Source organism: Bos mutus, chromosome 2 (genome assembly GCF_027580195.1).
Source record: "Bos mutus isolate GX-2022 chromosome 2, NWIPB_WYAK_1.1, whole genome shotgun sequence".
NCBI classification, from domain to species: Eukaryota; Metazoa; Chordata; class Mammalia; order Artiodactyla; family Bovidae; genus Bos; species Bos mutus.
The window spans coordinates 111,288,457-111,304,099 of record NC_091618.1 but is presented as its reverse complement, the minus strand read 5'-3'; the positions used below and the strand labels follow the sequence as shown (position 1 = coordinate 111,304,099).

Sequence of the window (15,643 nt, the reverse complement as noted above, 5' to 3'; positions counted from 1 at the left end):
CAAATATATAAAACAAAAAGTAGTGTAATAAATTCAATATATTCATCACCCACTTTTTTTTTAGGTTAATTTGTGCTTTTATTTGCCAGCATAGTTAAACTACAGTGGTCTACAAACTCTTTTGATCTAAAAAGTAGATTTCACAACGCAATGCACAAGCGCACATACATATATAATATATATATGTAAAAGTGAAGCAAAACTCTGTCAAAATTATCCACCTAGAGTATTAATTCTTTTTTAAGACTTTTTTTTTTAACCAAGGATGAACTGCACTGATGCATGTAATCACCCCAGTTCACTTTAATTAAGTGTGACTACACCTTTTTTTTAAATACACCTACTTTTAATAATTGTGAAGATAATTACTAAGTTTGTTTTACTTATATCTCCACCTATTCCTCTATCCCCTAGATTATTTTGAAGCAAATTCCAGGTGACAAATTTCATCTGTAAATATCTCAATGTATATTTCTAAGAGATAAGAAAAATTACCAAAAACAAACCTCAAAAATGTTGATGTCTCAGTATTATCAAGCATTTGTGTTATATCAGTGTTTTCATTTCCTGATTTTCTTATAAACTAAAAAAAATTTTTTTTACTTTGTTTTAATCAGAATCCAAATAAGATCTGTATCTTTGTAATTAATTGCTGTATCTTTTAGGTCTTTAATTAGGTTCTCTTCCATATCTTCTTTAAAACAGTTTTTTTTCCAACTCCAAAATGTTTACTTCTAATTTCCCACAATCTACATTTTTGCTGATTGTGTTTCTGTCGTAATGTTTAATTTAACATTTTTCTTTGTCCTTTATATTTTTTCTGCAAATTGTTGATTACATCTAAAACATTGGTTCTCAATGTGCTAGGTATTGTTGGCGTCTAGTGAGTAGAGGTCAGTGATGTTGCTCAACATGATACAATGCATAGGAGGCCCCCACAGCAGAGTTATTCAGCTTCAAATGTCACTGTTGAGTGCAGAGGTTTAGAAACTCTGATCTATTAGAGACTTGGTCAGATTCAGTTTCAGTTAGTTTTCATCCAGTCTCTTTCTTTCTGTGATATTTAGGGACTGTTGATTATTATTTAGATCCATTAATGTGTTAAGAGTTTACAAAAGGGTAATATTCTATCATGGGCTTCCCTGGTGGTTCAGTGGTAAAGAATCCAGCTGCCAGTGCAGGAGACGCAGGTTCAGTCCCTGAGTCAGCAAGATTCCCTGGAGAGGGAAATGGCAACCCACTCCAGTATGCTTACCTGAAAAAGTCTATGGACAGAGGAGCCTGGTGGGCTGCAGTCCATGGAGTCACAAGAGCTGGACACGGCTTAGCGACTACACCACCACCAACCAATATTCTATCATTCCTTCTTTCTTTATTATCTGGAATACCACTACAGAGAAACTTCCCTTCATCAGTTATTTGGTTGCCCTGAGCTATAGTTCATACTGCAAAGGTAGGTTACCAGCTGATGATATTTTATATTTTATTCTAGGTTGATCTCCTATCAAGAGTTTTTGGCATTTGAATCTGTATTATGTGCTCCAGATTCCATGTTCATAGTGGCTTTCCAATTGTTTGACAAGAGTGGAAATGGAGAGGTGACATTTGGTAAGGAAAAAAAAAGATTATATAGTTAAGTGAAGTTAGTGAGGCTGGTTCAATCTTTAATTGCTAAATTTAGTAACTGCATACAGATTGCTGCTTATTTAAGAGCTAGTCAGAAAATGAAGTTTTAATTTCCTAAAAGAATTTATGTAGATAAAATTAAAATGGTTTTATTTTCTTTAAAGCATTGAACTATTGCCAAAAAAAATTGAGGAAGGTAGGAATGTTGTTGCTTCAACTCATTGCCTCTCTGACACTTTCACATTCCTAAAGTTGGTGGTATAAAATTACCTTGTTCTGGGCCAGCCTGGGATAGATTTTTTATGAAACAGACTGAACAACATGGAGTAATCATCTCGTTCTTTAAGGGGTTTCAGGGTAGAGAATTCAGAGCTTCTCTGGAGCCTCTTTGGAAAATTGCTTCAGTGTCATTTTAACGCCCAAGAATGGAACTGAAGGAAGGAGTTAAGGCAGGAATAGTTAGCATTCTCTGAAGCCCCATTTAAAATTTTTGATTTTAGAAAAGAAGGCTAGAATATTAAAGTTGCCTTCTGAATGGGGTGTAGAAATCCATTTAAATCATTTGGTAGGCACATCACTGAGCACACTGTGGATGTCTCAAAAGTGTACAAACTAGGGTTTCTATATATAGCTATATATTCGTTTTTTAAAAGAGGCTTACTTCCAGGAATTAGTATGTGCTTAGTCAAAGTATCAGCTAATTTTTCCTGCAATAGGCTTTTCAATTAAAAAGTAGTGTTTTGAAGGACCTAGAGCACTCCTCCCTTTTTTTTTTTTAATATTTGAATTTTTTTTCATTGTGGTAAACAGTACCTAACACTAACCTTAGCATCTTAACCATTTGTGAGCGTACAGTTCGGTAGTGTTGAGTATATTCACATTGTCATGAAACACATCTCCAGAACTTTTTCATCTTGTAAAACTGAACTTGAGCCCGTTTAGCGGTGTACAGTGTGAATTGGCATCAGTTTGTGGTAGAGAGACTCCTGAAAATCTGGCTTCCCCTGAGCCACGGTGCTAAATACTTATTCACTGTAGTGTTTGTTAGAAGACAAACATCCTCTTGTTAAACCCAAAGGGAAAAGTATCACTGCTGTGGTGAGAACGGTGAGAAAGTACAGGCATTGGAAAGGGCTAGTCTAGCTTTTGCTGTCACCTTCGTGGGCATATGTTCTAGCATGGCATTAATTGATTTCTTCTGCCCACTGACCCAGTCGTCTTCTGTGTAAGAACATTTTCCCAGATAAATACCTACGCAGAGCTGTTTAGGTTTTTGCGTTTATCTTGGCATTCTCTCTTTGGAGCAAGCCCTGGCCTTTTCTGCCTCCTAAAGAATGTTGACTTTCCTCAGAAAAGCCTAAATTTTATAGTTTAAAACATAAAGGCTTTATCATTTCATCATTCAGCATTAACTTTGTACTTCTAAGAATGCTGCATTTTTTATTTTCAATAGTTATCACACATGTTCGTATGCCTTACTTCTAAATATGGTGCACAGATGCTTGGGAAATCACTTGATACAAATAGCTGTATTAGTGACAGTATGCCCATACTTCTATACTGTGTTCTTGCTTAAAAATTAGATTTCCCAAAGCCAAATTCTAACTTACTTTGTCCCTTTTACCTTGGTATTATGATTCTTTGATTGCCTTTTCCAATTTCTATTTTAAAAAAATAAGTCAGTCAAGTCAGTTTATTCAACAGACTAACAGTAGAGACTCATGCCATTGTTGATTAGTGGATTAAAATGTGTAGGAAGTAGCTGAATGGTTTATACACACCATATTATTTCATGCAAATGAAAGCTTATAGTTATTAGACTCCAGCTTTAGCATTTTATAGATCTTTTGTTTTTCCCCTCATACTGATTTATGAGTTAAGACTTCAAGAAAATGCAAATAGAATTAAAAGCAAAATGTATCAGTCTTAGTTTTTATAGCACCTGGTGTAAACAGAACATGTAATTCCTCCAGATCCTTCAGTCTACTGCTCCATATTAGAGTTGGGAAAATTCTTACAGAATAAGATGAATTTGAACTCCCTTTTGATGTTGTTCCTGTGATCCCTGGCCAACTGGATGGTTCTCTTGATGGTGTTCACCTAAATCCTGGGGACCTAGACCATTCTCTTCCCTAATGTTGAGGATTCATTTTTAGACAAACCTTCTTAACTATAATGAAAATAATCATAAGGAAGGAGAGAAGAAAGCACTGAAACTGTTACAAATGCCATTTAACAAGATTTCTAAGGCCCACTCATTTCAGGCTGTATTCAACTACAGAATTTCAGCATAAGGAAATAATTAACCTGGAGTTAATTTTAATAGAATTTTGGATCTGTGATAAAGGTCAGTTTTCATGTTTACACTCACTTAATAAAGAGAATTATGCTTATATCTTTACAAATGTATGTTTAGGTAGAAAGAAAATTTAGATCCATTCTAACTCAGTCCTTTTCACCTGATGGACTTATGTTTTCTAGTTTGGAGCTTATTTAAAGTATAGTTTTTTCTTGTGCACATCAGGAGAGAAAGCCAGGAGAGAATATTGGATGCAAAATATAATGGAATAGGGAAAAACTATTATGCCATCAGTATTATCTCTATCTCATGGACTCTGATGATTTATGTGTACATCTATATATATTGTTCTCATCTATGCTTTTGTTTTTTTAGATATGGCTTTTATACACATCAAATTGTGTACTTAAATTGTATACATCTTTGCAAGTATTTATATATATAGCAGTACTGAAAAACATTTACTTGAATGCTGGACAAGTGTTTTTTTTAAAGATGCCTTTGCTGTAGGGGAGAGGACTTAGATCAAGATGTTGATAATCCATTTCAGGATGCACAAGCTCAGGAGAGGGTTCTGAAGTTTTTAAAAGAATGAATAACATCATTAGTTGTTTCTTTGGTGTTCTTTCAGTGAAACCTCTAATGCATGCTGTGGATGATTACTTAATGGCTTGTATATCTGTTTCTGCCTGGTGGCATGAGCCTTCTACGGGCCATTGCATGACTGGTGTGTGCTAGATATAGTGTAAACTTGCCTTGCTGTCACTGTCATCCACTAGCGTACTGGGTGTTTGCTCGATAGCATTGGATTGAGGTAACCAAGATAACCAGCGCTTCTACACTGTGTTGTCAATAGTTGCCATACCTTTGTCCTAAGTTAAAAAAAAAAACAAAACTATTGCTTTAACAAGGATTCTAAAAAACCCAACAATACTCTTACCTATTAACTAATAAATGAATATAAAACATGTTATGTATTCTAAATTTCCTATTAAAAATCTCATCAATATTGTGTTCTAAAAGTGTTTGCCTAGGAATGGGAACTGTTACAAGGAAACTTTTCCAGGGGCATATCTTCATCCCCTGACTGTAGAACTCTCAAGAAGTAGGGTTTCCTTTTAATTTTATGCTGTTTGACCACCAATATGTATAGCAAATAAATACGTGTTCCATTTGTGCCTCTAAAATACTCTTTTTCCATAAAGGGCATAATAATCAGATTGGAGTGTTTCAGGCATGACTGCTGCTATGGTTAAAAGGTTTAGGAGATGGAAGTCTAGATATGAAAAATGTCGTATCCTCTGTCAGTGGGAACAAAGCTATAGACATGGTATAATATGAAATCCTAATGGTAATAAATACCTAGTTTCACTTGGTAAGAATGAGAGCTTCACTTGGGTGTTCAAATTAAATCAGTAAGAATTTTTGAGACTCAGATATTACAGAGAAGGTCACATTAATACTCCAGACTGCTAGAGTAGCTTAGAGTTTGAGGTAAAAAAAGGACATGGTATCACTTGTTTTTATGCCAGTTGGTGATAGATTGTTGAAGCATCTACCTTCTATAGTAATAGATGCTCTTTAAATGTAAACTCATTTTTCCTGAGAAATGGACCTTTACATATATTTGGCAGCAGGACTACTGTGTGGACTGATTGTACAGTAGTCCCTTTTGGAGGTAGGTAAAAGGGTTAATAGAAATACTTCTCCCTCAGTAAAACAGAGAAGGTCACCCCAGAAATTAACAAGCCACCTGAAGTAGGACTTAGAAGTCTGGCTTGACATGCTGTGTTGGCTGGGACTTCTACAAGCTCCTGTTGTTGATCTTTTTATTGTTGTTGTTTGTTTTCCTTTGTTTTCTTTTTCAGTCTCTTAGTTGTTCCTCTTCTTTCCCCTCAAGTTTTCCTTCTCTGAGAAACTCTTCCACAAGTCTTGCCATTGTTTTTGTTCAGTTATACACAAGGATATTCATTGTTCATGGTGGGAGTCCTTTTAAAAGCCTCTCTGACTTCACTTTAAGAACTGTGCAGGTGAAACTCAGCTGTTGAGGACTCTCTTTTTTCCCCTCTGACAATAAAAATGTTTGCTCTCAAGCCTATAAGCTGGAAGCAGTGGTTCCTGCTGGGCTGGAATCCTTGGAATCAGGATGTCGTTGGGCTGATGGTAGGTGGGCTGTGTCACAGGGCTGATGGCTTGTATACCTACAGGAGGAGTTCTCTGGCCACACCGTTGGTACAGCAGCTCCTTCCAGGCTCATTCATGGAACAGGCATGGTGGCAGTCTTGGAGAAGAGTGCCAGCCCCGGTCAGAGGTAATTTTGTACTGCAGAAAGGTGAACAAGACCAGTAGGAAGCTCCCATAAGGACCAGGGGAGGGATGAGGGTGGATAAGATGGGGAGACGCAGTGTGGGCTGCTGGGGAAATTAAAACCTCTGTTAAGACATATTTACCTAATATATATGCTTCAGTGTATTTCATTTAGTCCAATCATCATAAGTGACTGATACAGCTAAATTGACTAATGTTATAGGTCTGTGAACATTTTTACTTAATCACAGTTGTCACCATTTACCTGCCCTCCTGACAAATCATTGTGCTCCTCTCCTTTAAGCAAAGAGAACATGATAGGCTACTTTTATATCTGACCCTGTTTCCCATTTCAAAGGAATTATAAACCATCTCTTTTATAAGCCCATGCTCCGCAGGAAGTGAAAAAGTGGTCTTTTGTTTTCTGTATGTCAGAAAACAAATGGATTCCTATTTCCCTTAGCAATGCCAACCTGATATAAAACACTCGATCATGATCCTGTTGCCAATAAGTTGTGACTCTCTTATCGCTTTCATCCAAGCCAGAACTGTGGCCACTGAAATAGCACTGCTTAGAGAGCTAAAGACCTTTGTTTGCCACTGGAAAGACGGGATTCTCTCTGGGGAGAAACTTACTATGTAGTTTCAGTTGGATACATTGGGTGTTTTTGAGATTATTGGTGCCCCCTTTCATGTCATACAGAGCCTGATAAAACTGCATAAGAGGAGGTCATTAGTGCTTTGGGCTATTGCCTCAGTATTAAGCTCTCCAGTTCTGGAGCTTTTGTATAACTTTTTTTTTTTTTGATAAGCATATCCTGGTAAAAGTAAAGTGGTAATTATGAATTTGACTTTAAAACAGTAGTTGTACTAATTATTTCTCTAAGCTTCCTGATTTAGCCTTAGGGAGTTGGTAGTGGAAACAGTGGAGAAGGAAATGGCACCCCACTCCAGTACTCTTGCCTGGAGAATCCCATGGACGGAGAAGCCTGGTAGGCTGTAGTCCATGGGGTCGCACAGAGTCAGACACGACTGAAGCGACTTAGCAGCAGCAGCAGCAGTGGAAATAATAACAGAAAGGAAGTGGCATACATCAAGAGATGCCAGAGTAGGTTTGAAAGTTTGCAACCTGTGACATGGCTAAAATAATTAAAAGTGTCTGGGCATAGTTAATAAACCATAGCACATAATAATGGTCATAATAAAACCATGTACAAAACTGTCAACTGACCATTTTGGGAAAAGTGGGAAATGTTTAAACAAATATTCATGGAAAATGACACTTCTATATTTGGAGAAATTAATATGAGTAATTTAAGCCATCAGCTTAATTGTTTCAAAGGTACTGTAAGATCTTATTTAAAGGTTGCTAAGAAGTTTACTAAATAGGATTTTAGTTAAAAGTTTTTATTATAGTGCTATTTTTTTCTGAATGTAAATTACACATTGTAATTTTGGTTTATAAATGTCCTTTTTGTGATAGAAAAAGAAATTTTTATGGTTCATTAAATTTTCATAAGTTTGAAAGATTTTGAGTCTGGTTTTATTTGATATAGTTTCACATGAGATTCTGGTATTTTCCAGTCATACAAAGGGAATTCAGTTTTATTCTGCTATTGTATAAAACTTACTTAGGTAGCAGTAAGTATATTTCTTATCAAGCACTTGAGTTTTGAGAGTTGTGACCTTTAAATAAAGGTTATAAAATAACTTATTCCTTTTAATAATTTCTCTTAATGTAATTAAGTTATCCTAATATGTTTTCCATCAATTTCTTCCTATTCCCTTAGTTTAATACTTAAAATAAGAAAACCAATTAATTTGGAAAGAGAAGCAGGTAGGAGAATCCTAAAAAAAAAAATCTTTGCTAAACTGCCTTAATATTTTTAGCTCAAAAGAGTTTTCTGCCATCCTTGTTATTTTAATAATTTTGTAAACTTTAATATATTTGACAACTTGTTGAAGTCTCACATAGAGTTGAGGGTAATCCTCTGTGTTGCTTAGAATCCCATAACTTGCTAGTGCATTAATTCTTTGCTTTCAGAAACTGAAGCTCACATCTTTGATATGTGTTTATGGAAGATGAAAATAATTGACATGATTTGAAAACTCTGAAATACTGTTGCTATTTAGGCCAGAAATAGATGCTACATTCCATTTGAAAGAAAAGATGAGAATCCCATCTCCCCAGTGACATCCAATGCCGCCTTCCAACTGACCGATCGCTGTGACCTATTCAGAGCTGTCGTGTTGAGTCCAAACTGGTAGGATTTCCAGTTCAGGATTCTTACACTTCCCCTACTTCCCCACCATAGCAATGCTTTTATCAAGAAAAAGTATGTTAAAGCTAAAGGGAATCCATTAAACCATTTACAATGTGAGATTTATATCTGTTTAGAGAATTTTCAGAAATTAGATAAAATAGCGTAGTTGGAGATTATAAAACATTAAGCTTGTATTTACTAATTCTTAATATAATTGATAGCTATAGATAGTAAAACCCTTTCACTAATATAATTGGCTTAAATTTGAAAATAATTTTGTTCTTAAGACATCAGTAAAAGAGGCTTCCTGCTTTCTTAACTTTGTTAATGATTTTTTTTTTTTTTTTTGGCATGAGCTTCTAAATTAGTCTATCCAGTCTATGCTTGTTAAAGTACCAGTCATTTGTGAATTGACTTTTCTAGTAAGTGTAGAACTCTGTAAGAAAGTGAATGCCATTGTCAGTGCATGAAGACAAGCTGTCAGAGGGTTTTGGTTGTATATTACATGGTGTGACTGGTTCCTATCTAAAAGTTAGTATACTGTGTTTAGTCCTTCTTTATTTAAAAGTGAATCACTAATTTCACTTATCTTAAAATATTTTAATAGCTGAGACTAATAATCATGGTTTTTACGGGGATTTTGAAGCTTTGTGTCAAGACCATATTTTTGACAATATCAGAAGCTTTTAATAAGGTGCTTGCTGCTGAGCTAATGATATGCTTTGGGTAGTATTTCTTATACCTATCTTCAATAGATATATTCAGGCTAGTGTGAATGTAATAATCAAGCCTCAATCAAGCCATACTTAGTATGACAAATATTGCATTATACCGTAATTTAGGTATTCATGCTTCTGATAAAGGGCTTAATTCGACTCCTTGAGGAACCGGGAAAACACTATTGATTTTATACTGGAATGCAAAGTAGCAGCCATTTATAGTGCAAGATATAAATCACTAACTAATTAAAATTAAATCAAGAGAAATTAAGAATCTCATGGCCTTATATGTAATGGTACACAATCTTAACTGTAAAATTATATTTTGTATCAATTGTGTTCCTGTGCATGGGTTTCTGGGCACAAAAAATTTTGCAGCTAATCTTAATAGAAGCAGATAATATTGACTTTTAAAATTTCTCTTAATTTCTTTCTGTAGGAACATTGCAGTGGACTAAACTACTTATTCCAGATATAATTTATTTATTTTTATTTTCCTTTTCAAGAAAATGTCAAAGAAATTTTTGGACAGACTACTATTCATCATCATATCCCTTTTAATTGGGACTGTGAATTTATCCGGCTACATTTTGGGCATAATCGGAAGAAGCACCTTAACTACACAGAATTCACACAGTTTCTTCAGGTGAGCTTAGTTTTTCATAACCAGTGTAAATATATAACATTCCGTCTCCTTCCTTTTACTTTTATTAGGTTTATTACCAAGAAATGGCAATTCTCTGTGGAATTTTAACCTCATTTTTCATTTCCCACTCCCAGAGGCAACTTATTTAAATTCTTACAATTGTTTCTTTCCTTCAGTGTTTACTTTCATAGCTCTAAATAATAAACATTATTTAAATGTTTTGAAGTGCTGATACTGCAATTTTTAATTTTTCACTCTTAGATATTTTTAAAATTTAATTTGAACACCTGAAGATTGGCAACTAGCTCTTTCACCTTTCCCTCTCGGACACTTTCTGTCCCCGCCCTCCATATCATTATGTCATGATTCTGCTTAGATTATCACATTTGAATCACCACAATTTTGTCAACACCGTGCATGACTAAAATGATCACTTTTCTTAGAGACTCTAATTTTTATTGGTTCATTTTCTGTGTGTTAATGCTAATTCATTCTCAGACTCTGCCTCAGTTATTAAACCCTCATTTTTAATATGTTTAAAACAGAGCAAGTGTTTGATCAGTTTTGTTCTCTTGGAGCAATCCAGGAGCTTTCTTTTAAAAAAAAAATTTGAGGTAAAATTCACTTAACATTAACTTAGCCATGTGAAAGTACACAGTTTAGTGGCATTTAGTACATTCACCAGCTCTAATTCCAAAACCTTTTCATTACCCCAGAAGAAAACCCTGTACTGAAGAAGCAGTCACACTCCATTCTTGCCTCTCCTTAGCTCGTGAAGCCACCAGTTTACTTTCTGTCTCTATGGAGTTACTTATTCTGGATATTTCATATAAATGGAATTATACAACGTGAATTCTTGTGTCTGGCTTTATCTTAGCATAGTGTTTTCAAGGATTACCAATGTGTAGCAGATATTAGTACTTCATTCTTTTTGTGGCTGAATAATATTCCACTGTGTGGGTATATCGTATCTTGCCTATCTGTTCATTAGTCGATGGGCACTTACTTGGGTTCTCGCCTTTCGGCTGTTACGAATAGTACTGCTGTGAACATTGGTGTACATGCATTTGTTTGAATACCTGTTTTCGAATCTTTTGACTATATCTTTAAGGTGTGGGATTATTGGATCATATGATAATTTTAACTTTTTGAGGAACTACCAGACAGTTTTCCACACCCCCTGCACCACTTTTCTGGAACTTTCTGATACCTGACTTTGTACTTATTACATAGCTATCAGCTTGTGATCTCCCTTCACCTTCATGCTGGGGAGTCCATTTGCCTTTCTGTTATGTTGAACCTTCCATTTGCTGGATTTCATCTCTTCATTTGCTATGATTTTTTTCCCTTCTTTTTACTTACTTACTGCAAGGGCTTCCTAAGGAAAGTAAAATAATTCTTTTGTGAGACTTTTTGTATCTGAAAACCTCTGCTCTATCATTACATTTAGTTTGGCCGGGTATAGAATTTTAGTAGGAATTTATTTTCCACCTAATTTGAAGATAAATCTCTTTTTTTTTTCTTCTAACATCCAGTGTTGCCACTGAGCAGTTAATTACCATTCTAATTTTTGGTTCTCTTTTGACATTTTGTTTCCCCCCACTCTAGAGGGTTTTAAGATTTTTTTATTTTCAGTGTTTTGAAATTTCATGATGATGTACCTTGATGTGAGTTTATTTTTATTCATTGTGTTGGACATTCAGGGGCTCTTTTAATTTGAAAGCTTGTGTACTTCAATTCTTGAAAAATAGTCTTCTATTTTTTTTCTTGTCTTGAACTACTAAATATAATAACTGTATGATCCTTTAGTTCTCTTTTCTCTCCTGAATCTTCTATTAAGTTGTTTTTATTATATTTCTAACTTTCAGGAGTTCTTTTTGGTTTCCTAATATTCCTTTTAAAATACTATACTGTTCTTCTTTCATGAATGTACTATTTTCTCTCACTTCTCCAAAAATATTATAGACAGGTGTTTTGTTTTTAGATTTTATTCTTCTTGCAATCTGCCTTTTTCCTTCAAGTTACTTTATTTCTTTTTGTTTGGATCTGTTTTTCATGTTAGTAGCTCTTCTTCCAAGTCTGATGATTCTGGGTCCTCTGCTCATACTAAAATTGGGATTGACGCTTATTGGGAGCTTTGGGTTCAGGTACCTTACTGTAAAGTTCTCTGGGTGGGTGGTCTTATTGGGGTCCCTCTAGTTCAGGTCTTTTATTTTGGACAGGGGAATCAGAATAATCGTTTGGCTTCCCATTGAAGTCTTAGACCTGGGTTTTGACATTCTGGTTGCTGAGTAAGACAGGAGGGTTACAGGTCTCAGTATTCAGTGTGGAGATAGTATGTGTGCTCAGTCGTGTCCGACTTTTTGCAGCCTTATGGACTGTAGCCTGCCAAACTCCTCTGTTCATGATCCAGATAAGAATACTGGAGTGGGTTGCCCTTTCCTCCTCCAGTGGAAGTGGGCTTTCGTTTATTTTCCTCCTTTCATTTGTGCCTTGTCTCTCTTAGTCCAGAGATCCTCTGTTAAAACTCACCTCGTTGTCTGCCAGGGTTGGGAAAGGGCCAGAGCCCTGGCTCTGGTGGAGTATGGCAGGCAACTAACTGCTTTATAAATGAACTTCCATCCAAGCTTCCTATTCTCAGTGCCACTTCACCATCACTCTAGGGGTACTGGTGCAGCCAATGCATGAGTCTTTGGCAGATTCTGTTATGTACATTGGATTGCTTTCTTTGCTTTTCTAGTTTTCTTGGGCCTTCTAAGCCAGTTATCATTTGCCTCTTTGCACTCTAAACTTAAAAATGTAGTTGCTGTCTTCTTTTTTTGTTCTGTTTGTCTTTGAGCTTCTGTTTTGTTTTTCATTCTTTACTGTGATTTTTGGTGAGGAATAGAGTTTTAAAAGAGCTAAATGTATGAATTCAGTCTCATTCAAAGCCACAGTATTTCTGAAGCTCTGCTATTTTTATCTCATAGATAGGTGAGATGAGATGCATTTCTAAGAACACAAGATCTTTAGCTTTAGTATAACTTCCTTTATTTACCCTTTCCCTCAGTTTCTTTTCCTGCCCTTTCAATCTAGAAGCAGATTTATTTTCTTTTATTTATTAGAATATTTTTATCTCTTTAGAATATCTTTATTTTATCTTTTATAAAATCTGGAGTTTTTTTTTTTTTTTTTTTCATTAGGGTGATCACATTATCTATTCTACCCAGATGTTTTGATTATACTACATAAATGAGCTTATGTGCAGAACTTTTTTTTTCCTTTAGTTGCTTCTTTTTGAAGGCCTTAATTTTAATTTTTTTAACTTTTTATTTTGAAAGATGTCTATATTAAAAACAAACCATGTACCCATCAACCAGCTTCAACAATTATATATTGACCAGTTATTTTTTTTTTTTTACCTATACTTTCTACTCTGTTCCCTACTTGAGAATTTGGAAGCCAATTCCATTTAATCTATAGCTACATATGTGATACTTCAAATACATATATCTTTAAAAGATACAAAAGAGTCCTTCAACTGTTGACCTGATAGAAAATAGAAAATCTATTCTTCTGACATTAGTTTTGCAATGAGGATTCTGCTTTGTCTTTAACGTAAAGGTGCACATTTTCTTCAGTACTGTCATTAATAAGGCTTAATCATGCCCATAGTTGCCACTGGATATTTCTGAGAGGTTAAGATGCATGCATGGAGAAGACAAAGATATAACAAAGGCATAAATCGGGGGGAAAATAAGCAGGAGTGAGGAAGAGAAAGCCTATATAAGATGGAGTAGATGTGTGTTTGCTCCTGATGCTGCTCAGGAATATACTTTCCTTGGGGAATGCTTTCAACCATAATTTAAGGCTGAAATAGAGGTTTAAAATGCCTGCTTCATTTGAAGGATGATGTGGTTGGAACTGAGGTGATAAAAATATGAAGTGGGTTAGGGAGAAGGACTAAAGTAGAAGAGGAAAATATTTACAAATTGGAGATTGAACAACATGCTCCTAAATAATGGTTCATAGATGAAATCAAAAGGAAAGTAAAAAAATATCTTGAGACAAATGAAAATGGAAACACAGCAAAGCAAAGCATTCATTCTTTGGTGCTTAATAAAAGCAGTTCTAAGAGGGAAGGTTATAATGATAAACACCTACGTTACCAAAAAAAAAAAAATCTCAGTCTACCTTTGTACTTCAAGGAGCTAGAAAGAGAATAAGCTCAAAGTCAGAAGGAATTAACAAAGATCAAAGCAGAAATAAATGAAATAGAGACTAGAAAGACAATAGGAAAGATCAATGAAACCAAGAATGGGTTTTTTAAAAAAGCAAAATTCACAAACATTTAGCTACACTAAGAAAAAAAGAAGACTCAAAATCAGAAAGAGGAGACTGATTACAACTGATAAAGATCATAAGAAACTACTATAAACAGTTATACACCAACAAATGAGATAATCTAGAAGAAATGGATAAATTCCTAGAAACATACAACCTACCTCCATTTCATGAAGAAATGGAAAATCTAAACAGACCAGTTACTAACAAAGAGATTGAATTAGTAAATAAAAACCTCTCAATAAAGAAAAGTCCAGGACCAGATGGCTTCACTGTTGTTCAGTTGCTCAGTTGTGTTCGACTCTTTGTGACCCCATGGACTGCAACACACCAGGCTTCTCTGTCCTTCACCATCTCCCGGAGTTTGCTCAGATTCATGTCTATTGAGCTGATGATGCAATCCAACCATCTCATCCTCTGTTGCTACCTTCTCCCCCTGCCCTCAATCTTTCCCAGAATCATGGTCTTTTCCAGTGAGTTGGCCCTTCACATCAGGTGGCCAAAATATTGGAGCTTCAGCTTTAGCATCAGTCCTTCCAGTGAATGTTCAGGGTTGATTTCCTTTAGGGTTGACTGGTTTGATTACCTTGCTGTCCAAAGGACCCTGAAGAGTCTCCCCTGACACCACTAGAGGAAATAATTCATTCTTTGGCACTTAGCCTTCCTTATGGCCCAACTCTCATATTGGTACATGCCTACAGGAAAAACCATAGCTTTGACTAGACGTACCTTTGTTGGCAAAGTGTTGTCTGTGCTTTTTAATATACTGTCTAGGTTTGTCATAGCTCTTCTTCCAAGGAGCAATCATCTTAATTCCATGGCTGCAGTCACAGTCTGCAGTGATTTTGGCTTCACTGATGAATACTGCCAAACATTTTAAAAAGAATTAATACCAATCCTTCTCAAAGTCTTCCAAAAAACAGAGGAGAGTGCACTTCTTCCAAATTCATTGTACAAGATCAGTATTACCCTGATACCAAAGCCAGATAAGGGCACTATAAGAAAAGAAAAGAACAGGTCAGTATCCTGATAAAGATAGATGGACATATTCTCAACAAAATATTAGCAAACTGAATTCAGTAGTAGACCAAAAGGATCATAATCAAGTGGAACTTACTCCTGAGATGTAAGGATGGTTCAACATATGCTAATCATTAAATATGATAGACCATATTAACAAAATGAAGGATTAAAAATCATGATCATTTCAGTATAGATGCAGAAAAAGCATTTGACAAAATTCAAGATCCTTTCATGATAAAAACTCAGATGTAGATGGAATATACTGACATAGTAAAGGCTGTAGATGACAAGTCTACAGCTAACCTCACAATAGTTAAAAGCTGAAAGCTTTTCCTCTAAGATCAGGAACAAGTCAAGGATGTCCACTATTATCACTGTTATTCAAAAGGTAATGGAAGGACTTCGCTGGTGATCCAGTGGTAAAGAATCTGCCTAC

At 35.3% G+C, this 15,643-nt stretch overlaps 1 protein-coding gene across 2 annotated transcripts in view; it reads left to right on the top strand.

The window, feature by feature from the left end:
- The window catches only part of SLC25A12 (solute carrier family 25 member 12), a 98,596-nt gene that overhangs the window by 34,990 nt on the left and 47,963 nt on the right, over positions 1 to 15,643 (top strand). For both annotated transcript variants that reach the window (XM_070358422.1, XM_070358416.1), the window contains exons 4-5: positions 1,493 to 1,608; positions 9,722 to 9,861. In XM_070358422.1, coding sequence (XP_070214523.1) covers positions 1,493 to 1,608; positions 9,722 to 9,861 — 256 coding nt within the window. The remainder of the gene's footprint in view (positions 1 to 1,492; positions 1,609 to 9,721; positions 9,862 to 15,643) is intronic.